Source organism: Megalops cyprinoides, chromosome 10, assembly GCF_013368585.1.
Source record: "Megalops cyprinoides isolate fMegCyp1 chromosome 10, fMegCyp1.pri, whole genome shotgun sequence".
Taxonomy (NCBI): Eukaryota; Metazoa; Chordata; class Actinopteri; order Elopiformes; family Megalopidae; genus Megalops; species Megalops cyprinoides.
In genome coordinates, this window is record NC_050592.1 from 8,938,462 (window position 1) to 8,965,470 (window position 27,009).

Here is a 27,009-nt window from a genome sequence, read left to right on the forward strand (position 1 = left end):
AATTTTCATAAAAGGTATTGGAGTATGTACTTCAAAGAGATAGCTGCTAACAGCCCAAATCAACGAGATATTTTCTTTCTCAATTATCCTCCTGCCTCACCCTCATGTGGAGTGGACATGTTGAAATAGAGAGGGGACACACATGCACATACAACAATATACTGAAATGTGTCTGCTTTGGAAAAAGTATGTGTGTATGTATATGATCTGTAGCATATAAATAAAATGTCACATATTTGTGAACGTAGCAGTTTTCACGTACTCAGTAATAATCTCTTCAAGCTGCGTTATCCGTTAAATGTGTTTCTTGAATGATATAGGTTGGGGTTATTCAACCCTGGTCCTGAAGGGCCACAGTTTAGCAAGACTTCCAACTCTCTCTCAAGCACCATAGCTACCCCCCCACATAAGTAAATTAATAAGTTCATTGACAAGACCTGAGTTTACAGTAACAACTTGATCAAGAGGCTACATTGAGAAACAAGAAACAAAAAATATAGAAATGCATACACACACACATATATACATACACACAATCACAAACATACAAACATAAATTATTACAAAATTACAAAAAGATCCATAGTTTCATTTACATGTTTCATAAAGGCATAAAGTACAAGCAAACATATAGTTATCTGCAGATCATATTGCAAAAGGTTTTAGTCTGAGGAAGCAGCTTACTGGCTGAGACTTTGTAGCCTGTGGAATTGTCAGCTGTTGGTAAAAATTGCTTGATTAATGCGCTAGACTTGTGATTTTACAATGATGTAGAGAATGGTAGCAATCTGGAAAGGCTGGTTAGGGGAGGAAAGCAACATGGCCTCAATCAAGACAGCGATAAGTTGAACCAGGTGGTTAATTGTATGGTAGAACTGAAAAAACCTGCGGGGACCGCAGCCCCCCAGGACTAGGTTTGAGAATCCCTGATGTACAGAGAAACAGGTGGTCTACATTTCTAAAGAATCTGCAATGTCTAATTAAGTCCACCAGGGGTCAGTGCTTCCATAGAAAAAGACTCACTGCAAAGCACATTGCCCATGGGCAGTGGAATAGCGTGCCTGCAAATTGTCTATAAGAGAAGGCCATGTAAGAATTTAAATGTGGAGTTGTGTGAGAGAGATTGGAGGCAGGAGGAAGAAGAGTTGCTAAGTGAGAAAAGTGCAAAATGTGGTGATGCACAATGAAAAAAAAAAAGACAGACTCGGGGGGGGGGGGGGGGGGGGGGGGAGCTTTCTTCTACTCCCTCACAATCATACATTGTTTTAGTCTGACATAGTGGTTGTACCATTGCATGCCAAACTATTTCAATAATTTATTTCTGCCATGAGTCTTACCCATTTCAGAGAGCGAGTGAGAGAGAGAGAGTTCTTTCAGCGTGTCTAGACATTTGTTCTACAGACCCGCCAAACTAGTTTCTGACTCCCTTGGTTCCACACTTTCACTGCCAGAAAGAGTGTGATGCTTGTTTATGGTTCTGTCCCTCATTGTGTATGGTAAAAGCTGAACTCTCCTATTTTTGCTTACCTTGTTGTTTTTCTCCATCCCCCTTTCCTTGTCTCCCTTCTCTCTCACTTACAGATAAAAAGAGCAGGCAGACTCCTCCTCCCTCTTTCCCTCCCTCTCTCTCCCTCTCTTTCTAGCTCTCTCCCTCCCTTCTTCTGTTAGTGTTATTTTCAAGTGGAGATGTGGAGTGTCTTTCTGTCTCTCTCTCTGTTTCTCCAGCCCAATTCAGCTGAGGAAGGTAAGAAAGGACTTTTGTGTGTGAGTGTACATGTGCGTGCGTGTGTGTGTGTTTGTGTGTGTGTGTGTGTGTGTGTGTGTGTGTGAGTGTGAGTGTGTGTGTGGACCCATACAAGTCCTTCTGTGTGGCTAGATGAGTGATTGAGTGCGTTTGACTGCTGTTGTGGTCCCCAGCATTGTATGTGCGTTTCTGTCTCGGTGCTATCCGAACAGGACTCCTATGGCAAGTCGCAAGTGTTTGTGTGCCGTTGGGGCTTTAAAAACACAATAATACTAAACAGAGCTTAATACAGCTGGACAAGGAGGTCTGTAACCTTTGCCTTCCTCTCACCCCTTAATGCCCATCTGGGATATTATAATCTTGATAGCAAAATTATCAAAAATCAGCTCAGAAACAATACCCCCCCCCAGCCTTGCCAGATATTATATCAACCTCTTTTCTTTCTATACTGTCTTCTGACTTTGTCAAGATGTTTTAGAGTGGACCCCCCTCCCCCCCCCCCAAGTCTTTCTCTCTCAATCCTAAATGTTATGAATGTTATTCTGAATGTTATTCAAAGCTTCATGATCATTATGGAAACTCATTTTTACTGCAGTTCCTGGCACCCTGACTGGAATCTATGCAGCAGCCTTAATAACTGCATGCTGAGAGCATGTATCTCTGTGTATCTGTGTTGTCAGATGTGCATGGTGGGTTGCTGTGAGAAGACTGAGTAAGAGTCCAATGACTCATTACGAATGTGCATTGTGTGTGTGTGTGTGTGCGTGCGTGCGTGTGTGTGTGTGTGTGTGTGTGTGTGTGTGTGTGCAAGCGCGTGCGTGTGTGCATGCGTGCATGAGCATGTGTGTCCGTTTGTCTGCCCGGCCTCTGTGGTGAATGATGCCTTTGTGTTTTCTTTCCAAGGCAGTCTGCACGCGTGAGTCACTGTGCAGTTGGTATCCTTTTTTTTTTTTCGGTGTGTTTGTGCATATGCATGTGCGCTGCTGCGGATTTGCAGAGCTTCTAGTCTAGATTTATGTATGTCATTGTCCTAGAGAGAGATGGCTGAATTTAATTCCATTCATTTTTAACTGTATGCATAACAGCTGGTATTTACAGAGCAGAGAGGGATAAGAGAAACTGAGGGAGGGGGGAGGTCCAGTTGCTCACTGTCAGAGTTCATATATTGACTGATTTAGTGCGCTAATACTGTATTAGCCCAATACCACATCCCCCACGGTAAAATAAGTGTTCACATAACTACGTATCTGTATATATTTAGAAACATTTCACATATGCAGTCATTTTACATTACATTATTGGCGTTTAGCAGATGCTCTTATCCAGAGCGACTTACATCAATTACAGGTTTTTGCAATGTTATCCATTTATTCAGCTGGATGTTTTACTGAGGCAATTGTGGGTTAAGTACCTTGCCCAAGGGTGCCCCAGTGAAGGAATCAAACCGGCAACCTTTAGGTTACGAGTCCTGCTCCTTAAACACTATGCTACACCGCTGGCCGTATACTGTATACATTTTACCATACAGAGATGACTGTAATGTCAGTCCTCAAGGGTGACAGGGGTCTATACATACATGCATATACATACATTATATATATATATATATATATATATATATATATATATATATATATATATATATATATATATATAAAATCCACCAAGGTCATGATGTGGCAAATCAGCCACTGAAGGTCTGAATCAGGCATTTATGAGCCCTGCAGGAACCCTGGTCTGTAGTCTTGCTCCCGATCATCGGGGGTTGTGCAGTGCCCACCCCCCCGCTGCCCCTCTCCGGGGCCCTGGCCCAGAGTTCCAGACCCACGCTCGACATCACACCTCCAGCTCTCGCTCTCGCAGGTGTGAATTTGGGAGCGAACCGCTGTGTCATTTTCAGGCAGGTTGTCTCCAGGAGCACGAATCCGCTCTGAGAGACGCTCAGCCACACAGCTGCTTGCCTGACTGCTCATCTCGGTGGCTGTGGAAGGAGGCATATTGTATTTAACACGCTCTTCTGTGCTCTGCTCATTGGCCTGCTGTGATGCTCTTCCGCTTCGGTGTAATTTTGTTTGCTGTGCTGTGTTTTGCACCACCCCCATCCCCTTTCTGTTCCAAAACACCATGTCCGATGGTGTGTGTGTGTGTGTGTGTGTGTAAACGTGTGTAAACGTGTGTGTATGCGTGTGTATGTGTGTGTGTGTGTGTGTGTGTGTGTGACTGTGTGTGCACATGTGTGGCTGGAAGTGATTGCCTGCCCTCCTGAGCTGGTATAAAAGAGTACTTTCTGGGTGTGGTCCCACAAAGTACACCATAGCTGTTATCCAGCGCCAAAGACCAGGTGAAAGTAGCTTTTTTTTGGAAAGAGGCTCCTAAGTGAGCTGATGCACAGACTCACGACTTTATAAAGTGATAATCGGTGTTCTGCCTAGTGGTGGGAGGGTCTGCTGCCACGATGTGTCCCAGTCCCGCACATCTTAACCCAGATAAACAGGGAAGATTTAAAATAATCAGGCTCTGCTAAACCATCCTTTAATGTCTGTGCCAAGACAGTGCAGAAAGCCTGATGCAAGGTGCCGATGGGGGCTCACGGCATGCTCTGTGGTCTCCCTTACCCCTGTTCCAGGACTGTGGTGCGTCTGTGAAAGGTGGTTGGGTGTGTTGTGTCTGTGTGTGTGTGTGTGTGTGTGTGTGTGTGTGTGTGTGTGTGTGTAGGGAGTTATAAGTGTATATTTGTTGTGGGGGGGAGCAGTTGTAGGTGTGTATGGGGAGGTGGCTGTGTGTGTATGTGTGTGTTTGTTTTCATGTGTGTGTGTGTGTGTGTGTGTGTGTGTGTGTGCACGCGTGTGTGTGGGTGTGGAAGGGGGTAGGGGGCAGTTGTAGGTGGGTAGGTGGGGGTGGCTGTGTGTGCATGTGTGTGCTTGTGTTCTTGGGTAGTGCATGTGTGTGTGTGTGTGGGGAGGAAGGCCGTATGTTGACAGGACTCTCTACTCTGGGGCCAAAGGCGTTTTTTATAGGGAAGCATTTTTCCTCACGCAGGGCATTTTTGTGGCCATGGCTTGTGATGTCAGCACGGGCAGGGCCGTAGTGTAGCTGTGTGGATGAGTCAAGCGCTACCATTCACAGGCTGCGTGCGCACTGCCAAACCATGAGCCCCCCCTCAGTGAGAGGCTGACATTGGCCCACATCCGAGGCCGGGTCCCGCGGCCCCCCACCGAAGAGGACAGAGAGACTAGCGCGATCGCCTCATTTGATTTCGACACAACCCGTGGCAGCGCAAGGGCTGAGGGATTCCTGCTCTGTGGTCCCGTTCCAGCGTGTTTTTGGGTGTAGTTCTTGATGCCTCTGGAATGTGCGCTTTCTCCGGCACTGATGAATAAGCGTAATCTTCCTCTCATGCAGCCTGTGGTTTGGAGTAATGATGGTGGAGACTCTGTCCTGGTGTGACTGTCTGTGGATACTAACATCTGGAGCATATTAACAGAGAGAGAGGGAAGGACGGGGAGGGGGTGCACCCCAAACTATGACAGTGTACAGCATTACATTAACACTGAAACAGAAAGATGCGCAGCATGAAACGTGCACCTACACCCTGGATGTTAATATGAACATGGACAATGAGTCCTAACAGCAAGGGCACGGACTTCGCACAATGGCTGAGTCAAGTGGGAGCTTCTCCTGTATTGCCATTTAGACAGCCTGGCTGGGGGGTGATGCTGGCCAACAGGACTAATTATGCCTAACACTGTGACACTGTGGGCCACTGCGGCGCACTCACAATGGCTGACTGGAGTTCAGCACTTAAACCACCGGCGCTGGCAGAGCCTTTCCATGCAAACAGTGCCACGCATCAATAATGGAACAAAACGTATCTCCTGTTTAAGTTCCTCCAAAACCCAGTGTCACTTTAGAGATAAATAATAGAGAAAAAAACGGGAGAGGGAGAGGAGGAGAGAGACAGAGGGACAGATGGAGCGAGAGAGGGAGAGAGAGGTGGAGAGAGGGGGTTAAAGCAGTTTATACACTGAGAGAGTGACCAGATAGCACAATGCATTAATACTGCACTTAGGGAGGGATTGCAGAGACAGCACTTTTTCATCCTCCATTGGGGACAAAGTTTGTGTCACACGCATGGGACAAGGAAACAATATACAGATGTCTGCATAAAAATGGCTCGATGTTTATAGCCAGCTTCTATGTCTGAGTGCCACTGGAAGTAAAGCTGATCTGAGATCAGCTCTGAGCCTTCATAAAAATTGCAATGGCACATAAAAATATAATTCAATCCAACAGCCCTCCTCTAATTATGCATCTACCCCGATTTAATATATGATGACATTAAGAATAAAAAAGCTGTGTGTACTGTAATTACACGTCTCTGCTGCCGTAATAATAACAGCGATGTTGCATGTCAGTTCTAAAAGTCCCTGTAAAGACAGTGTTAACTCTTGTGCATGTGTTTGTGTGAGAGTGTGTGATTTCCTAAGTGCTTAAAACACGAAAAGATCAGCTGCAATAATTAATCTGAAAGGATTGGAGGTGTGTGCGGGCGAGAGGAGGGGTAGAAGGAAATATCAGATGGGGAAATAAGGGCTTGCAAGAGAGATTTGAGGGGGTCTCCATCTGGAGCGTAATCCCAAAAGAATCTATTTACATTCAGTAGCGAGCGAGAGGGAGAAAGAGAGGGAGAGACAGAGAGAGACTTTGACAATAAAATATGATTACAAATAATGACAGAGAGAGACCTTGACGGTAAAATGTGATTAGATGAAGTAATGAAAAAGCACATCAAGAAAGAAGGGACTAAAAGGGAATGTCTGTATTACCTCTGCAGTACCCCAATCCCTCATGTGTGCAGTGCGTCTATCTTCATGACCAAAGAGTATGCCATGCGAAATTCTCAGTTTCTCAAATCAGGAGAGAGAGGGAGGATGGATTTAATGCTAAGCCACAAAACAAGATCAGTGTTTTATTGTTGTAGCACAGCTTAAAAGGCAATGCTCAGAACTGATATTATTCCTCTCCGTGTCCCCGTTGGTTAATGTAACTGGACAAGTTATCAGTTCTCTTACGTTACTACTGTAATCATCATTCACATGATTCATTCTTCAGATTGGTCCTTGGGAAAGAGAAGAATAAATACACCATCTGCTGTGTGGAAAGAAATGCCACGTTAAATAAATATAAACTATCAAACTTTAATGCTGAGATGGGGAAATTATTCATTTGTAAACAGAAGCGGCTGGATTGTACATATCATATTGCCTTTCACACACTTTATCTAATTATTTTATGTTTGTACCATATCAATATTCTCTCTCTCACAATGTGTATGTATTGTTTTCCAGTGCAATCCTGCAGTCTATATAAAACACATGCATGTTTTATCTAACCCCACTCAAGTTCTCAAAGGCAAAGAAATTGTAATGTGTTCCAGTCAGTGCTAAAATCCAGAAACACTCCTCTTTTTCTTTTAAACTGAAATAAAAAAAAAAATAGAGGAAACACTTATTGGGTGTTTTATTGAGTAATGCAATTAACTGATAAATCTGAGAACATTCTTTTGAAACATTCCAGCACTTGAGTGATCACGTGCTGGAATGTTTCAAAAGAATGTTCTCAGATTTATCAGTTAATTGCATTACTCAATAAAACACCCAATAAGTGTTTCCTCTATTTTTTTATTTCATTCAGAGACATTTTGTTGAAATTCTCAAGTCTCATCTAATGCAATTTTAAAGTTTTCATTCTACTCTTTTTCTGTTTTTTTCCTCTGGACTAACACTTCGTTCTTTAAACTGATTTTTAATTCACTTTTTTTCCATGGTTGTCTTAATGTATCTCTTCCCTGCATCAAAACAACTTCTATTTGCAAGTAGCTGTCTGAAACGAGAGGTTTCATGAGTATTAATGAGAAATGAGAAATTTGTCAGGCAAATTAATAGCTACCAAAAGGTTTTGAGAGCATGACAAGAACCATAGTTTTTTTTTTCTTTCGTGGGTGAAAGGCACTGGTTGTGCACCACATCAGCAATACTCATAACTCTGAAATACTTCATTCATCATGAAAATATCGTTCACAGTTGTAATACTTATATAACTACCAGTGCTGCCATGACAACTACATACTTTAATAGAAACAGTAAACAGCTACCACCCTCTCTATCCCTCTAATTCAATTTCACTGAAGTTAAATTCAATGGTGCTTCATTGGCAGGTAAGACAAAAGCAGTATTGTCAAAGCAGTTATGTGCAATATGAAATCTAAGAACAACTACATAGTGTATCCTTTCATTCCTCTCTTTCTCTGTCTCTCTCAGTGATGCTGTTGGACACCACAGAGACTACATCTGAATTAGGCTGGGTCACCTATCCTGACACTGGGGTGAGTGTACAACACAGCAAAGAAACACGAGTCTCTGGTATTAACAGCAAAATATCTATTAGCATTTATATTCTGATAATTACAAATAGCAACAAAACCTATTTTGCGTTGTGATGTCTATTCTGGGAGCAATTAACATAAACACATTTGTTCACATCAGTTCCTTTAAGGCATCCGTGTATGAGTGCCTTGTGTACGTGTGTTTCCTGGGGAGGGAACGTGATGAGAAGTGATTATTTGACGGAGATATGGTTATTTGACCCGGGGCACAGAGTTGAAAGAAAGAGAGACGCAGCGAGAGAAGCAAGCATTGCGGTAACCCCCCTCTCTCTCTATCTCTCTCTCTCTCTCTCTCTCCGTCTACCAATGCTGTGTCTCTCCACCTTTTCATCCTCCTCTCTTCTCCTTCTATCTTTGAGGGCCTGGAGGGGGGTTCTCCTCTCTTTTCTGCCTGCGCTCCTTAGGTGACATCATTATTTGTCGGGCTGGATGAGTAAAGTCCGTTCCATTGCTGAGAAGGAGCTGGCGACACAAACTGACCAATGAGATCTGCTGTGCCGATTGCCCCCAAGGAGCTGTGCACCGTTGACCTATAGTGCGCTAACCTTCACTCTCTCCCCCTCTCTCCCTCATTCTTTCTCGTCTCTCCCTCTCTCTTTCTCTCTCCGCATCTCTCCCTTTCTCTCTCCCTTTATCCCTGCTCCGCTCCGTCATAGAAGACAGATTTGTCTTTTGCTGGAGCACCGTTTCTGGTGAAATAATGTGAACGGGGTCACAGGGTTTGCAGGGTGTCTTTTTTTTAAATCCTCCCCCTTTTTTTCAATCTATCCACCTGCATCTATCCATCCCCTTCACACGAAGAGAGGGGTGGGTGAGGGGTGGAGCACTGATAAACTCCAAACAGGGAGATTACATTATTTATGCAGGTTCACGCACAGGACTACACACGCTATTGTGTCCTCACGCACAAACTCTCCGGCGTGTGTCGTGACATTCCTGATTCTGCAGTTTTGCTCCCATCCCCTTTTTCTTGTCTCCTGCTCCGGGCTGGATAATAAAACTTTTAAGAGCATCCACGCTTTCTATTGGTCTGAAAACGTCTATATGGACTCTTTCCACATTTATGTTGATGGTAATACATGGCAGGTATTTCCAATGATAAATAAATGATTTTCGCTTTCAGTACGGCGCCGTATTCATGCGTGCGTGCTGTATGAGCCCTCTCTGACAGGCCTCGGTTATGGTGACACTCCATCAGCCCCTCCGTCTCTCTGCCTCTCTCTCTCCGTCAGTGGGATGAGGTCAGCGTGCTCGACGACAGGGGCAAGCTCATCCGCACATTCGAGGTCTGCAACGTCAACCAGAACCCCCGCCTCCAGGACAACTGGCTGGCCACACCTTTCCTGTACCGCCATTCGGCTCCCCGGGTCTTTGTGACACTGCGGTTCTCCGTGCGGGACTGCGCCAGCCTGAGGTCCCCGTCGCCCTCCTGCAGGGAGACTCTCACGCTCTACTACAGACAGGCTGATTCACAGCGGGAGATTGAGAGGACCTGGGGAGGAGAGGTGAAAAGCCTTGGGCCGATACAGTAGAGTTCCATGCATTTTTTACGGTACATTACACAAACTGCATTACCCACGATGCATCAGCATGATTGTTGGCTCATGGGATGTATGGAGTGAGGTCATCAAGCTTCAGGTGCAGAACTGCTCCTCTATCTGTCCTTTGGACATGAAATTGTTTACTCATGAAAATACCTCCTCAAGTGAGAGAGTGACAAGCTGTAAAGCACAAAGCAAGGCAAAATGACAGTATAGGACTGAATTCCTCAGTTTGTCTGTTACTGTTGACCCCCTGTTGGGAGTCCTTCTGCTTCTTCAGGTCAAACAGCATTCCCATAGCATTGTTGTGACTTATTCCTGACCTCATGCTTCCCTCTCTACCCCTCTCTGCTCTCTCCTCCCCTCCCTCTCTTCCCCTGCTCAGCCTGGCAATGGAGAGAAGGAAACCAGGGAAGGGTGGGTGAAAATTGACACCATAGCTGCGGACAAGAGCTTCAGCCGAGTGGAGCCCAGTCTTCCCCACCAGTACCAGCCGGATCGGCACCGCCGGATCAACGTCAAAACCCGCAGCTTCGCCCCTCTCACTCGCAGCGGGTACCGCTTCATATTACATTATTGTCATTTAGCTCTTATTCAGCGCAACGTACACAGGTTACAATTTCACACGTTATCCATTTATACAGCTGGATATTTACTGAGGCAAGTACCTTACCCAAGGGTACAGCAGTAGTGGCCCGGCAGGGAATCGACCCAACAACCTTTTGGTTATGAGTCCTGCTCCTTTACCACTGTGCTACACTGCCACTGCTCGACTTCAACTTCACTTCCGTTCCCTTCGGTCCATTTGAGTGTGTAAGTGAGGGTACACTTCACTAACTCCCTGTTTTTCGCTCTGTTAGATTCGTTCTGGCCATCGTGGACAGCGGAGCTTGTGTGTCCCTGATGGGCGTGTCCATCTTTTACCGCCGTTGCCCCTCCACCAGCCGGTACCTAGCGTATTATCCGGCCACGCCCTCAGGGGCGGAGCCCACAGCCCTGGTGCCAGTGACGGGAACCTGCGTGCCTCACAGCCAATCACAGGGCGGGACGGCGCCTCGGATGCATTGTAACGCAGAAGGGGATTGGATGGTGCCGGTCGGGGGATGCGTCTGTGATGAGGGTTATGAGCCAAACCACAACAGCTCAGCCTGCCAAGGTCAGTCTGATTGTTTCTCTCCTGTTCTGTGTTGGATTCCATTGATATGAATTTCCATGCAGTAAAAGCACAAAGGTTGTGACTGATACGGGTATAGTGGTACTTACGTTTGGCTTGGGGCCCGACAAAGAGATTACACCTGGCTGTGGGCCGAGGTTGTTCACCCCCCAACTTTGACATCATAAACAAGTGAAAGAAAGGGGGTTGCGGGAGACGCCATGCACAACTTATGGGGAAAGGAAGTGGTAAATCGGGATTTTTGTAGCTGTGGATGAGACCGGTTTTCCTAGGATAATTTCGTTGGGATTGTCTGAAAATTCTCTCCCTAAACATCCTTCTGTGAGTTTTTGCAATGTTTTGATGTGGAAGTGTGGTCACTTCCTGTACCTTTAAACCACTACTCCCCCTAATGTCCAAGCAGATACAACAAAATACAGAACAGTGACATCAGCTTGTAACATCCAATACTGGAACCTGAAATCAAAAGTAGGCCTTGTTTGATGCTCAACATGCATGTGTTAAAGACAAACTACTCTTTATATGCTGTGAGCAAGATACTGTACGCTTACTGTCTGTCAGCGAACATAAAAGCGAGGGAAGAATATTCAGTCGGAGTTGAGTTAAAAATATCCGGACTGAAAACACTGCTTGCAGCTTGTAACACAAATATGACAATGAAGCTAATGACGCTGAAGGAAGTAGCGAAGCTGACATGGACAAATACACTCTTCCGTTTTGCGTGGTGTAAACGTCGCTTCACATTTACCCGTTGCATTCTGATAGCTGCAGCTGCAGAGAAGTTAGCGTGTGGCTTTATTTGATTGATGTAAACACGGAGGGAGAAACGCATGCTAACAGAGAAGGAGGGTGTACACTCAGCTGAGCAGCAGACGGTGAGGAAAGTGGTGTTGTGAACGGGGATTCCTTTAAAAATGTCTTTAACTTGTTCTGGCAGCCAAAGGGCTGGGAGTACACATTCTGCATCATACATGCACATACACACACACACACACACACACACACGAGCACTCACACAGACACGCACACACACATACATACACACACTCAGAGACAAATTGTTCAGTCTGCTGAGCCTTTTGCTCCTTTTGCTCCTTCAGTCCTCAGCGTCCCCTCTCCTCCCCTGTGTCACAGAATGTCTCGATCAATAACAAGTGGGGCGCACGCCACTTCAATCAGTCACCGAGTTTGACAGAGAACCCAGACGGGGGAGAGACAGCAGCCAAAGAGAGGAAGAGGAGTGCTCTCTAGCAACACACACTTGTTTTGTGTTTTTTGTGTTACCGTGTAGGATTGAGCTTTGTGTGTTCGGCACATTGTATTACTACAGCTACTGTAAAGTCCAGGATGCAAAAGTAGTTTGCGCCGATTCCTGCTAATGGTCAGATGTTGTTCTATGACATCGCAGTGCAATGCTATTGTACAGCACATAAGGACAAGGGGGCACAGATGGCAAACACTCTGTGAATTTCCCTGCATGTAAGTGTGTGTGCGTGTTGCTGTGTGAATGGTATGGGGGGGGGGGTGCTGGTGGGGGGGGGGGGACGCTGGGAGGTTGCTGTGTGGTTGCTCTGTTTTAGGAGAGGGGGTCGTTTGCAAATGCCCAACACATCCCGCCATTTGGACCTGTTGGATCTGTGGATTCGAAAATGGAAAAAGGTCAAACGGGTGAGGGAAAAAACGGAGAGCCGCGTATGAAAGATGTGTGGCAACAAGGCTTCAGAGGGGGATAGGGTTAATGCAGAGAGGGAGAGGTGGACAAATAAAAAGAGAAGTTTACAGAATTGGGGGAATCTTAGGAAAGCGAGAGAGGGAGATGTGACACATTTAGGTCATAGTGATGTAATGGCCACTCGTCTGTGAACAAGTGACAGAAACCGCAGGGGAGGGAAAGACTGAGGGAGGGGGAGGAGGAGGAGGAGGAAAGGAGGGATGGAGGAAAAAAAAGGGAGAGATAAGTGGACACAAGTTTATAACTCAAGGAGCTGAGTGGACAAAATCCTCAGAAAGAGGATAAAAGATAGTAGGGATAACAGGAAGGAGAGAAGGAAGGCGGGGACAGAGCAATCATAGCAACAGCTTTGGGCTAAAAATATTATATAATGGCAGTCAGTGGCAAAGGTCTTGTTCATTTAGAACACCACTGACACCATCATGCACTGTAATACACATAATTAATCACACAACACTCAATGTAGCGTAATGGAAAATGCGCTCATATTCTCACGGAACAGGCTGTGATCAAAGTCCCATTAGCACTGTATGCACTGTCATTTGTAAACACCGCAACAATATTACATTAACACCGCAACATTAACACCGCAACAATATCCCCGTCTCTACTGGGGCATGCTCTTACTCTGAGACCAGTGTTAGACAAAAAGGGTGCCGGCCGTGTCACTTTGAACAAAAGTGAAAAGAAAAAAACCTCCATTCTCCTGTGAGCTTTTATTTTTTAAAGATCGTAGTATGCGGGAAAAGTGAGTTTTTTTATTCAAGTGGACTGTGTAATAATTACGTAGGTTTCCTTCAAAGAGTCAGGGAGGCTTTGAAACAAAGCTTTGATCTACCCACTGATAAATTAAAGACAAGCCAAGTTTCAAGAGGGCTGTTTTTCATTTGCATTTTTGTCCTCAAAAACACACAACTAAAAGCATGGCTGAGAATGTAAAACAATTGCACCTCTTACCTGAAGTATGAAAAATCACTAGGTTTTTCTAATGAATGGAAGAGTATGATTTTTTTTATTCCATGCAAGATTTAATCAGCCCCAAAACACTGACATTATTTCATAGGTTTTTAAGTTGAACTTAAAAAAAAAATATATATAGGAGTTTCTTCACCTTTCTAGGTTTGAGTATTTAAGTACCGCAACTGCCAGACTGCATTATTGGACACTGCAGGTCTGCTGCAGGGTTTTGAACCCGCAACCCCTTGCACCCAAATGCTCCTTCTCACCATTCATGGTAAATTAGGGCTCTCTGGCCTTGCAGTGTTAATGTGTCACCTTGCTAGATTAAAACACCACTGGGAATTTGGTTACCTCGTTAACATCTATTCATGTCTCCTCTGGGCTTAATTGATTTAATTACTGACAGTGTCATTGTCTAATTTTGCACAATAAAAATGTAAATAATAGTGTGCAAACACTTCACGCGCACATAGTGTGCAAACACACATGAACTCTCTCACACACATACAATTTATGGACTGGAAATGCATAGATGGTCCCTAAACACATTTAAATACATATTTCCAGGAAAACTACTTTATTTATAGATTGTCTACAGAGTAATTTATATAAAATTCCATAAAACATTTACAGTTATAATGCAAGCAACAGAGGATGAAAGAGGACTTTCATAGATTTAAAATGAAAATCTGAAAAACTGAAATATGTATTTCCATACATAGTGTGATCTAAAAGTAGATCACGGAACATCAGGTCAATGGAACTGCCAACAGAGTTTGCTGTGTGTGTTTGCAAGGCAAGTTGGAGCGTATCAACATTGTGTGTCTGCATTTGTTTTTGTGTGCATGCTCGTGTGTGTGTGTGTGTGTGTGGGGCACTCAGTTTGTAATGCCGGGAGTAAAAAGAGTGAGCGAGCAAGGGGGAGAGAGAGAGAGAGAGCGAGAGAGAGAGAGAGAGAGAGAGAGGGAAATTGGGTCAGTGATCTAAATACCAAGTACCATGTCAACGCCAAATTATACACTTCATTGCCATCCCTCTCTCTCTCTCTCTTTCTCCCTCTCTCACTCTCTTTCCCTGGCTCTCCTACTCAGTGTCGCCATCTCTAGCCCCCCTCCCCCCTTCTCTGTCCCGCCATCTCTTTTTCCTCTCTCTCTGTTTTTTTCGGTCTCTGTCACTGCTAATGAACTGCAGAGAGCAGTCCAGTCCAGCCGAGTCCAGTCAGCGTGCATATATTATATTAACCCCCTGCATCTCTCAATCCCTCCACTCTCCTTCTCTCTCTCTCTCTCTCCCTCTTAAGTGTTTAGTGTTAATGCAGTGGAATGTTCTCTTCCTCGCGTTAATGGCTCTAAGTTGTATTAAACCGTCTTTGTATTAAAACAAGAAGATCTAAAAGGGAGGAGAAGCAGAAAACGGAGAAAAGGTTGACAGGAAAAAAAAAGGCTAGAGGGCAGAGAGGGATCAGAAAAAAGACAGATTTGATAGGCTGACAGAGAGAGGAGGTAGCACCAGAGAGACAGTATTGTCAGATGTGATTGCAACAATGTAGAGTAGTTTTGTAGCAAAGTCTTGTTCTGTGTCACACTCGTAGGTGAACACGTTTGATAATGTGTTTCAACAGCATGCATGATAGATGGAAACATTCCCTGCCTCATTCTCTCTCCACACCCTCCTCCCGCCTCACACTGTTGTCTTGGAAGGAACTCACAGACTTGACTGACAAGTGAGAACACGGAAAGCCTTTTATCTGTTTAAATGTCTCTCCACTCTCTCCCTCTGCGCCCATGCGCACTTCTACATGTCTCTCTCTTTCTCACTCACACACACCTACACACACCCACACACACACACACACACACACACACACACACACACACACACTCCCCAGGCAAACTGTGGAGTTACGTCGGCATAACAAGGTTATTCACATTAACACAAATGATTTTCAATAAGCACAGCGGATCAGCTCTCTGGAGACGTGCTAGGCGCTTTCAGCTTCAGCTTGGTGTACGGGTGTCCTAACGCTCAGTATCAGGATCAATGCTCTGTTGTTTCGATGTAAGCGAGAGTGTGTACGTAACTTTAAATATACACCATGCAACAGTACATTCTGTTATAGTGCATACAGCTGGCCCAGTTTCGATCCCGGTGACTTCACCTACCCTGGTTATGTGCATGCTTTGGTAAAGGTGCACACAGTGTCACAGTGTTCCTTAGCATTTTCAATTACCAGCAGTTGATTATACTCTGCACCAACCCCTACCGTCTCTGAATCACAGTTATTTTAAGATTATACCACTCAAACTACTAGCATTTTTTAGTATTGCAAATAATCCATTTACAACATGTTATTGTAGTAACGTTAGAATACTGTAGTACTTGATACTGTGGCACTACTAAATTTATAGTACTATACTACTTAAAAGTGTTGTTGTTCTTATGTTACAGCTTGTAGAACTTGTATTTCAGAACTGTTGTTTTCATGCACCAGTAGCATAACATTACAATAATGTACTACTTGAGATTGTAGTAACAACACCATGACAGTAGTATAGTACTTAATAGACCAATGGTATAGTATAACAATACCGTGTTACAATGCTATAAGGCTTGACACTGTAATAATAATCTCTCCTTGCCCATCTTTCAGCCTGTCCGGTGGGTCATTTCAAGGCTGTGCCAGGCTCTGTTCCGTGTTCACCATGTCCAGCTAACAGCAGAACCAGTACCGAGGGGTCTCGCGTGTGCGAATGCAGAAGCGGGTTCTACCGGGCGCCCAACGATGCAAACACCACAGCCTGCACAGGTAAAGTGCAGTGAAATCTCACCCAGTGGAACACACAGCATTACATTATGTTACGTCATTGTCATATAGCAGATGTGATACAAAAAAAGCACACTACACTAGTTTGGCACTTAACTTAGTATCTTACTGACCTCTTGTAATACTATGCAATAACTAGTGTTAGCATAGTGATGCACTTATTTGGAAGTGGCTCTGGGTAAAAGCGTCTGCTAAATGAAGTAATGTAATGTAATGCAGACAGTCTTATCCAGAGTGACTTACATAGGTTACAATTTTATCCATTTACACAGCTGGATATTCACTGAGGAAATTATGGGTTAAGTACCTTTCCCAAGGGTGCAGCAGCAGCAGTGCCCCATCAGGGAATTGAACCAACGACCTTTTGGTTACCAGTCCTGCCCCTCACCGTTACACCAGACTGTTGCCCTGACAACAAGATACGCAGCAACGTGGCCACATGCTCCAGCCCTGAAGAGTTCAGTCCAGTTCAGCCCAATGTAATGTCCAATGGATTTAATGCTGATGCCTGACAAACAGCGTCCAGTGCTGTACGTGATTCCCAGAAGCACACAGATGGCTTACTCTAACCAAGGAGGTTCCTTGCTCTGACAGAATTCACCTTCAGTTTGCTTTATATGAACAAGACTAACGGGTAAAACTGTGTTCCTAATGTACTGGACTGCTTCTAATATTGTTGACCCCTAATAAGGCTTTTCGCTTGTGTTGTGCTCTGCCTCACTTGTAAGTCGCTTTGCATAAGAGCGTCTGCCAGATGAATAAATGTAAATGTAAATGCAAACGTAGTTTTGCAAAATAAAACAATGGGGAAACACGGCGAGCAATAGAGACGAAGAGACGACTGACCATGCAAATGGTGAGGAAAAAAAACAACACATTATGGTGACTTCAAACACAGAGGAGGTGGCCTGTGACTGCATGACGTAACCGTTTACAGTACGACTCACAAATGAGATGTATCTGCAAAAACATCATACGGCGTAAATTTAAAACAAATATTTATTCAGTATGCCACACATGAAAAGTGTTATAATAATACATGAATAAATACATGCAAAAATACATTCATACAGACAGTATGTGAAAGTCACAAATTGTTACATATTGTTAATCTATTACACATATTGTGATCAAATTATTTTGCTAATTAGTTCATTTAGCAGGGACCATGCATAACACATTAGTTGCACCGTATTTAGCCATGTAGCTAATTTGCATCTGCAGTCCCTGGGCAGGAAGCAAATCAAAATACATTACTAGCAGGAAGCATAACATAGCTGCTTAATATACAACATTCACAAACAAAACAAGGACGGGGGGAAAAAAGGACAGCTACATTTATCATGCAGTAGAATCCATATCAAAACAAATGTTAGTGTCTACATGATTGCGTCACCTTGAACTAAAATTTTTAGTCTTAATTTAAAAATTGTGAAACTTGTACATTCTGTGCTGTTAGTAAGTACTGAATTCCTTTTCCCTCCTGTCTTGACTGTAAATAACATTTGTCCAGAAACTGTCTTCCTGAATAGTATCACATGAACTAAAGTCAATACAATCACACAATCACCTCGAACTAAAGCCTTTCTCTCCCTTGAAAGAGATAAATGTCTTTTTAGAGGAGGAGGATGTGCCAGGTCATGAATAACTTTGTACATCAGGCAAGCATCTTCAAAAAATATAGAACTACAGAAGGTCAACAAGCTATATTTCTTTTCGATGTTACGGTAATGATGACTGTTTTTTTTTACACAGAGTTTTTAAAGTTTGTTTGTAGAGGGTGTATAATGGTTTAAATGTGGTTGCTCCTGCCTGGGACCAGCTTGTGATGTAGTATGATAAGTAGAGTGGTATTTCTTAAATCCAGACTGCATAGGATAGAGAGGACAATGGCCTATATTGAGATGTGAAATTAACTGACTGCAGACTACCCTTTCAGATATCTTGGAAATGATTGGAAGAATACTGATGGGTCTATAGTTGGCTACATTGGTAGGGTCACCAGCCTTGAAAACGGTGGTTATGACTCCTGAGTTTGAGGTGGAGGGGAAATATGATTGTTTAATTGACAGTTTAACAAAACAAGTGAGGAGAGGACAACATTCATGAAATATATTCCTTGCATTTTCTATTTAGTATTCTTTTTATATTTTTACAGACACACCATTGATAGTTGAGGGGATTGATAGAGAGGGGACAGTATTTCTCAGACAGGATAGTGCAAATACCAATAATGTTAATAAGAATTTCCAGCGTTTACATGCAATAAGGATTTTCAAACACAAATCTCAAAGAGCCTTGCAGTATGACTCACCTATTCAATCACCAATGGGTTACACTTCCCAGGTGACGTTTGGGACCCATAGAGTCTCCACAGCACACAAAACCTGTCAGTGACAGTGAAGGCAAAGGATTTATTTAGCCCGTTCGAACGGGGGGGATGATTACATGGGCAGATTTAGGGAGATTACAAATACTGTCCCTGTGATTAACAGCCCTCCCCTTCCCTCACAGGTCCTCCCTCCGCCCCGCTCTCCCTCTCCTGGGAGTACGAGAGCGCGGAGGGCGGCGTGTCCCTCCGCTGGCGGCCCCCCAAGGACATGGGGGGTCGGAGTGAGGTGTGGTACGGCGTGGTGTGCCGGATCTGCCCCTCCGCCTCGCCGACGCCCCCCGGAGTGTGCTCGTGGTGCGGAGAGGCGGTCACCTACACCCCGACCCAGACCGGCCTCCGACAGACCAAAGTCACGCTCAAAAACCTGCTCACGCGAGTTACCTACCTCATACAGGTACCAGGACCGCTGAGAGGCATCACAGAGCACCCCCACTCTTTTGGTGAATCCCACTGGGATTTTTAGCTGTTTGCATACTGTTTTAGCTGTGTTGACATACTGTCGGTCCTGTTGAGTGAGGCAGATGAATAAATGGGGTGATATAAAGTTTAAAAATACAATTTGTATAGGAATCTCATCGTAAAAAAATCGAAAACATTCTAGTCCATTTTGCTACATGTTATATTGCAAAATATTTGTGACCTAAAACTTGATCTTGATATCCTACCCTTTATTAAATGTTCACTGGGAGGGAGGGAACATTATGTTGAAAATAGCTGATTTGTCTGTATTGTCTGCATTTGACTGACAGGTGCAAGCATTAAATGACGTGTCAGCTCTAAGTCCCTTCCCGCCACAATTCGCCAGCATCAACTTCACCACCAGCCAATCAGGTGAGAATATGAAGGTAGACACATTGACTATTGTGTACTAATAAACAGATGTCTGTCGTGGGAGGTGTGAGTGTGAAAACAGTGGGTAAAAAACTGTGACTCACACAGGCCACATGAGCATGTTTTAGATTTTATTTCTGATTCTTCATCTTCTCTGAAGTTTATTATGTGTGTGTGTGTGTGTGTGTGTGTGTGTGATGAACAGGGTAATTTTGCATGACTGTCTGTATCTGTCATTAAACATAAAAATCTCTTGGCGTCTGAGCTCATCTCCTTCTTCCTATTGCTCTCTGGACTCAGGTGGCTTTGGGTCACGATATCCTGTCAGCTCTCATAATGTTCAAGGGACCCAGCAAGAGAGGGAGGGAGAGAGAGGGAGGGACAGAGAGAGAGAGAGAGAGAGAGAGAAGGGGAAAGACATTAGGACAAGGAGGGAAAAAAGAGAGGGAAGTTTGGGGGGCAGAGTGATTGGAGAGAGGGAGGGGGGAGAGAAGGGGGGACAGAGGGAAAGAGATGAGAGATGGGGAGAGAACTCAAGAGAGGGACAGAAAAGGGGCTGAGGGAGAGGAAGGAAGGAAGGGAGATGGGAGAGGATATTAAAACAGTGAGGGAGAAAGATAAACCCTGAGATTTGCTAAACATACAAATAAATGAATAGATTTGACATGGATTAAGCAAGACGGAAGGGGAGATGGAGCACTGCGCCAGCTGTGAGTAACTTGGTTGAACCAGCAATGCATCTCCTTCCAGCCTGATAAAAATGCAGAATTAAAGGCGAACAGCACTGCCTGTGCTAAATCTGAAAGACCTCAACTCAACACAGAAACGCTCTGCTGTCACAAATTCTCTGTGAGACAACAGAAATTGAGCAGAACTCTCCCATGCACGCAGCATCACCTTGTGGGGCGAGGCAGTCAGCCCCCGAATACTGCCATGCTAAATATTCATGTTGCGCGCTAGCTCGAACTCATGAAAGAACAATGTGGCTCTGGATCTACTTAAAACCAAGCCAAGCCCCCGAATCTTGCGGACACACGGTCGTTCCGAGTGACCAGATCTCCCGAACAGAAAGCCCCCCTCGGGCCTGGCACTTTTGCAAGGAGCCCTGCTCACACGCAGGCAGGAGCATCACAGCAAAAAAACAAGAAACAATCACCAGAAACAATGACCTCAATCTGAAAAAAAAAAAAAACAGATATAATTAGGCTCTGGGCAAAGAGAATCGGATCACAAAGCAAACCTGAGCGCTGGCTGACTCTGAGTGGAAATGACAAATTGCCAGAATGGGAAAAAAAAGACGCAAATCAAAGGGGAAGAAAAGACCCCAGATACTATAATGTGGTTCCTGAACAGAGATGCTTAAAAAATCATGGATTTACCGAGGAGAATGATTTGGCAGCCATTTTCATAAGGCGATGCCGCGCGCAGCGGCCCCGTTCTGTGAAATACCTCCCCGTAATTCAGCACTCAAGTGGCTCAGATTTAACGCCTCATCAGCATCAGTGATTTGCCCAGCCTTTGGGGATGGAGGGAGGAGATGGTTAAACGGGCATCCTGTAGAAACGAGGGACCATGTGCACGTTCTCTACACTTCTGTCTCGTTTGTGCGAGTCCAGATGATGCCCGTGATGACTGCTTTATTCAGTTCTGTTAAGTGTTAGTTTATTAATGTGTTAAAAAAAAAACAGTAGGCAATTCAGCACAGAGCCTGTGAGACTTTTTTTTTACAGGAAAGGGAGGCTGACTTGATCAGGTTTCTTGTGTCTGGTTCTCTATTCTTTCACCATATTTTCAGTTGCATAAGGACAAATGTACAAACCCTGCCATGATTCAAAAGGCATTGGCAGCGTTCCTGTTCTGAATTTCAATCTGTGCAATGAGTACAAGTCAACCACACAGTGCCCGCCTATATGGCGCAGCAGCACATTGGCGCTCTGCTGCCACCAAGTGGCCAACAGAGGAACTGTCAGGTTCGTCACTGCAGTTCAGGTACAGCCCAGCTCTCTGACACTGTTTTCTCTCCCTCAGTGCCCTCTCCTGTACCCATGCTCCACCAGCTGAGTCGAGCCCCAGACTCCATCACTCTCTCCTGGCCACAGCCTGACAGGCCCAACGGAGACATCCTGGAATACCAGCTGAGATACTACGACAAAGTAACTGCCCCGTTCTCTCAAATATTACACTTTACATTATTGGCATTTAACAGACTCTCTTATCCAGTATGACTTACATAGGTTACAGTTTTTCCTTTTACATATTACCCATTTATACAGCTCCATATTAACTGAGGCAATTCTGGGTTAAGTATCTTGCCCAAGGGTACAACAGCAGTGCCCCAGCAGGAAATCGAACTGGCAACCTTTATGTTACAACTCCTGCTTCTTACCATTATGCTACACTGCCTCTCTTCTCACTGTAAATCTTTGTGGTATCCCTGTGAGGTCACACTTGGGACATATCAGAGCTTCGAGGCAATTTTTCCGTCCATAATGACTCACTCCGCTTTGCTGTGCCTTTTTGCGTGTGTTTTCTGTGTTTTTTTTTTCCCTTCCATCCATATGTCCCACTGCCTCCAGCTCTGCACAGCTGTGTTACTGCATTTCCATATGCACTCAATCCACACCTCTGCGTTTCGCTTTCTCTGTCTCTTTCTCTCTCTCTCTCTCTCTCCCAGGGCTCAGACGAGGACAGCGCTGTCAGCGTGTTCAGCGAGACCAACACGGTGACAGTGAGTCCTCTGGCCCCAGGGTCCATCTACGCTTTTCAGATCCGGGCCAGGAACGAGAGGGGCTTTGGGCCTTACAGCCACACTATTTATTTCACCACTCTGGCCCTGGGTACGTGCAACAGTTCAGACACTCAGGTCTCAGTGTCAGAACAATAACAATAAGTATTATTTTAATACTTTAATACTATTATTTTAATTATTAATAACAATAAGTATTAATAAAAAAGCTTGTAATTCCTGACTTACCATTAAATCCCATCTCATTGTTTCTGTCTAACTCCCTCTATCTCTCTCTCTCAGAGGAGCGTTCTAAACAAGTCCAGAATCGACTGCCTCTATTGGTTGGCTCAGTAATGGGCGGGGCCGCCTTTCTATTGGTCGTTGCAGCCATAGTCATCGTGTTTGTCTTCCGGAGGTGAATTTTCTTTATTGGGTGTCCAAATAATTTTGTTGTGAGAGATCGTAGTGACAAATGCACACTGCCAGATTCAAACATTCAGACTGCCTGCTTGTTTTACAGTAAACGCAGAGAAAGCCCGTACAGTGACAGATTACAGCGATACATAAGTACCAGAGGTGAGTGTGTGTGGACCTGTAAGTAGGGCTATGTAACACGCAAATCAGCCTCTCCAGCTGGAGAGTACCCTCAGTATTAATCACCAGCCATCTCCAGACATGGGAAAACACTGTCGCTGTACTGTGTAATGTTACAGGAGGGGGCGTGAAGTACTATGTGGACCCATCCACTTATGAGGACCCCAGTGAAGCCGTGCGAGAGTTTGCCAGAGAGATTGACCCCTCCCACCTCAAGATCGAGGAGGTCATTGGTGCAGGTAAGAGCCTGGATCATTTGAGCCAGATGGGTTCTTCTAAGCTTTCAAACATCAAGCACTCAAACACTTTTCAAACCCTTGTGTGTGTTTTGGGGGGGGGGATAGGGGCTTAATTACGACAGAACTGCATTGCGAGCCGTGAATTCCACCAAAGAACGTAGCCTTGCTGTGAGATCACAATGCTGTGTTTTGCCTCTCCTCATGTATAGCATGAATTTTTTTTTTCTAATAACACGTCTGTCACAGTAACCGCTCAGTATTGCAACAGTGCTTTGTCCAAAAGCTCATCGCCATTAGTCCATACTTACCTCCTCTCTCTCCATCTTCCCCCACTTCAGCACAATTTGGAGAGGTGTCCCGGGGCAGATACCGCCCCATGGGCAGGAGAGAGATGCTGGTTGCTGTGAAGACCCTGCGCTGGGGGGTGTCTGATCGCGAGAGGGGGGTCTTCCTCAGTGAGGCTGGTGTCCTGGGCCAGTTCGACCATCCCAACGTCCTGAAACTGGAAGGGGTGATCACTCGCACCCCTCCAGAGAGGATAATCACTGAGTACATGGAAAATGGACCACTGGATGCTTTTCTCAGGGTTTGTCAGACTACATTTCCCATGATGCATGACACCTTTTATGAACTTAATTAATTGAGCATCATTGCGGTTTTTCTCCCAGTGTGTATGCTAATTATATTTGATATATATTACATTACAAGTAATATCAAATTAATTTAGTTTCTCTTAGGACCAGTCAGCACGTTATAACAGTTTGTGCCAGTTCTTTCCCAGGGCTCACAGAGCAGGGATTAGTTTCTCACTAAAGTAATGCTGTACTGAAGTGTTCTCTTAGCTACTATATCTGAACTTGGCAGTGTAGTGTAGTGGTAAGGAGAAGGGCTTGTAACTGGAAGCTTGTTGGTTTGATTCCCTGCTGGGGCTCTGCTGTTGTAACTTAGGGCAAGGTACTTAACCCAGAATTGCCTCAGTAAAATATACAGCTGTATAAATGAATAACACGTAAAACCTGTAACCTATGGAAGTTGCTCTGGATAAGAACATTTGCTAAAAGATAACAATGTATGTAATGTTATCTTCAGGGAACCTCTTTCTCTGAATGGAGGGGTTCATTTACTCTCTCTCTCTCTCTCCCCCTCTCTCTCTGTCTCTCTCTGTCTGTCTGTCTCTCTCCCTCTTTCTCTCCCTCTCTCTCTCTCTCTCTTTCTCTCCCCTCTCTGTCTCTGTCTGTCTCTCTGTCCTCCCCCCCCCCCATCTCTGTCTGTCTGTCTACCCCCCCCCCCCCCCCTCTCTCTCAGGAGAATGAGGAGCAGTTCAGTGTGCTGCAGCTGGTGGGGATGCTGAGGGGGGTAGGGGCGGGCATGCGCTACCTCTCCGAGAGGAATTTCGTCCACAGGGACCTGGCTGCCCGGAACGTGCTGGTTAACTCCAATCTGGTCTGCAAGGTGTCCGACTTTGGCCTCTCCCGGCTGATGCGCGGGCTGGATCACAACATGCCCACCTACACCGCCTCCCTGGTGCGTGCAGGGCTTTGGACGTCGTGTGCTTTGTCCTGCTTTATCACAAGAGGCCTTCAGTACTAGCCCTGTGTTATAATTGAGTGGGCACATGAGTTGCAGAAAACAGTATTATCTTGTACCAGAGGGACTGTTGTATTGTAGTATACTTGGCTTTTGTCAGGCTTTTTGTCAGGTAGGGCTTGAATAGTGTTATGCTCACACTCACTGGTCTGGGAGCATTGTTAGCCTGGTCTGACACTGTTGCTTGTTTAAATTGAATGGATACACTTATGTTCTATTGTGGTGGAAGTTGCTCTGGATAAGAGCATCTGTTTAATGCATGTAATGTAATGTAATGTAATGTAAACCAGTAAACAGTACTTCCCTAAAGACGATGATACTAAACTAAATAGAGCTTTAGATGGGCATTGCAGCGGTTTAAAACTGAACTGTCATCCAACACAGTTGTCCTTCCCTCTCTTATTCTCACAGGGCAGCAAAATCCCGGTCAGGTGGACAGCCCCAGAAGCATTCCAGCATCGTAAGTTCAGCTCGGCTAGCGATGTCTGGAGTTTCGGCGTCCTGATGTGGGAGGTGATGTCATATGGGGAGCGCCCATACTGGGACATGAGCAACCAAGAGGTAAGGGACAGGACTCTCCAAGGTTAATCAGCGTGTCTGGGAAGGTTTAAAAGGACACATAACTAACAGCTGATTTGAGAAATTGATTTTTCCTCAGTGGAGATAGTAATGTGAGTTTGGGTCTAGGACTAACCCTTTATCTCAGTTTCATTCTGTAAATACTGTAGAAAATAAATCAGTGTGTAAATACTGTATAAACTTTTTATGTCTTTTTCTGAGAATCAGTGTGTACAGTGATTAGCATTATCAATCCTCTCTCATAAGTATATAGGCTATAATCCTCTCTGTTTGGGTCATGATTTGCTTGTCCTCTACTTTCTCTGTGTGTCAGTGCTGTTTGGTGCAGTGTAGCAGAGTGGTTAAGGAGCAGGACTTATAACCAAAAGGCTGCTGATTTGATACTCCACTGGGGCACTGCTGCTCTACCCTTGGACAAGATACTTGTCCAGTCCCTCAGTAAATATCCAGCTGTGCAAATGGATACCATATAAAATTTGTAACCCATGGAAGTTTGTCTTGATAAGATCATCTGCTAAAACGCCAATGATGTAATGTAGTTTGCCATTGTGTCTTTGTTGTTCACCTGCGCATTTAGTCTGTACTGAACATCTCGCCTGTACATTTATTCTGTACCAATGTGCCTGTCCTTCGTTTTCCCTCTTAACAGGTGATGAAGGCAGTGGCTGACCAGTACCGCCTTCCAGCCCCCCATAACTGCCCCCCTGCTCTCCACTCCCTGATGTTGCAGTGTTGGCAGGCAGATAGGCAGGATCGGCCCGGGTTCGACTCATTGCTCTCCTCACTGGACAGACTTATCCGACACCCGGCCTCTCTCAAGACCGAACCGACCCGGTGAGACTACAACCTCAGCTGATCTTGGTTATCTTAGTTCAGTTTCATATACGCATCAATAGAGTTTCGGCATGTCTATGCATTATTGCTTATGTGGGTTCAGATTTCTGTGACTAAATTTCATGTGACTTTTTTCCCAACATACAGCTCCACCCAACCACTGCTTAGCCCCACCCCTACAGACCTGTCAACGGTGGTGACCGTAAGCGATTGGCTGAAAGCCCTCCGAATGGAGCGATACAAGGATGAGTTTGAGAGAGCGCAGTTGCACAGCTTGGAGAGAGTCAGCACCCTCACTATGGAGTGAGTCCTCATATCCATCCTCCAGATCCTTTCCTTAAGCTTCGCGTTTAACTTATACTGTAGTTGCAGCTTTTGGCCAGCAGATGGCAGTAAAAGCAACCAAATTTGTCTAAAGCCAGCATTTACTGTATTTACCAGTCTTTCCCTTGCTCTTGTAGGGATGTACAGAATCTGGGAGTGAATCTTCTGGGTCACCAGAGGAAAATCGTCCATGCCGCCCAGCAGCTCAGAACCCATCTCACTCAGGGACAGGTTGAGGTGTAAAACAAATCCACCATGTTATCAGATTCTTTTGAAAATCAATGGCAGAGATGGCACAATGGATTGTGTGAGTTGTGGTCTAAATAAACAAATGCACAGACAGGAGTGTTGGAGATGGTGGAGGGAAGGTTAAAACAGTCTTTTAAAATGTGTTTCACTCCACTCATTCACCCTCATTTATTCTCCCTTTCCCTAATTGTTATCCCTCTTCTTATTCTTTCACTCCATCCCTCTGTCTCAC

The 27,009-nt window shown here is 44.8% G+C and overlaps 1 protein-coding gene across 1 annotated transcript; it reads left to right on the top strand.

Moving 5' to 3' along the window:
• The first annotated feature begins 1,681 nt into the window (after window positions 1-1,681).
• Window positions 1,682-27,009, top strand: ephb6 (eph receptor B6). Its single transcript, XM_036538323.1, has 19 exons — window positions 1,682-1,744; window positions 8,065-8,129; window positions 9,422-9,694; window positions 10,116-10,285; window positions 10,591-10,886; window positions 16,247-16,402; window positions 18,935-19,206; window positions 19,562-19,643; window positions 21,672-21,796; window positions 22,318-22,480; window positions 22,672-22,786; window positions 22,892-22,947; window positions 23,088-23,204; window positions 23,543-23,790; window positions 24,510-24,728; window positions 25,176-25,352; window positions 26,020-26,204; window positions 26,352-26,507; window positions 26,666-27,009. The coding sequence occupies exons 1-19, from the start codon at window positions 1,687-1,689 to the stop codon at window positions 26,769-26,771; spliced, it is 3,039 nt and encodes a 1,012-aa protein (XP_036394216.1). The 5' UTR covers window positions 1,682-1,686; the 3' UTR covers window positions 26,772-27,009.

What these genes read in the sequence shown, in the direction of transcription:
- ephb6 (XM_036538323.1), top strand. Translation starts at nt 1,687, where the DNA reads ATGTGGAGTGTCTTTCTGTCTCTCTCTCTGTTTCTCCAGCCCAATTCA. An exon ending in AGAGGACCTGGGGAGGAGAG is followed by an intron (nt 9,695 to 10,115) that starts GTGAAAAGCCTT and finishes TCCCCTGCTCAG; the next exon opens with CCTGGCAATGGAGAGAAGGA. An exon ending in AGCTGAGATACTACGACAAA is followed by an intron (nt 21,797 to 22,317) that starts GTAACTGCCCCG and finishes TCTCTCTCCCAG; the next exon opens with GGCTCAGACGAGGACAGCGC.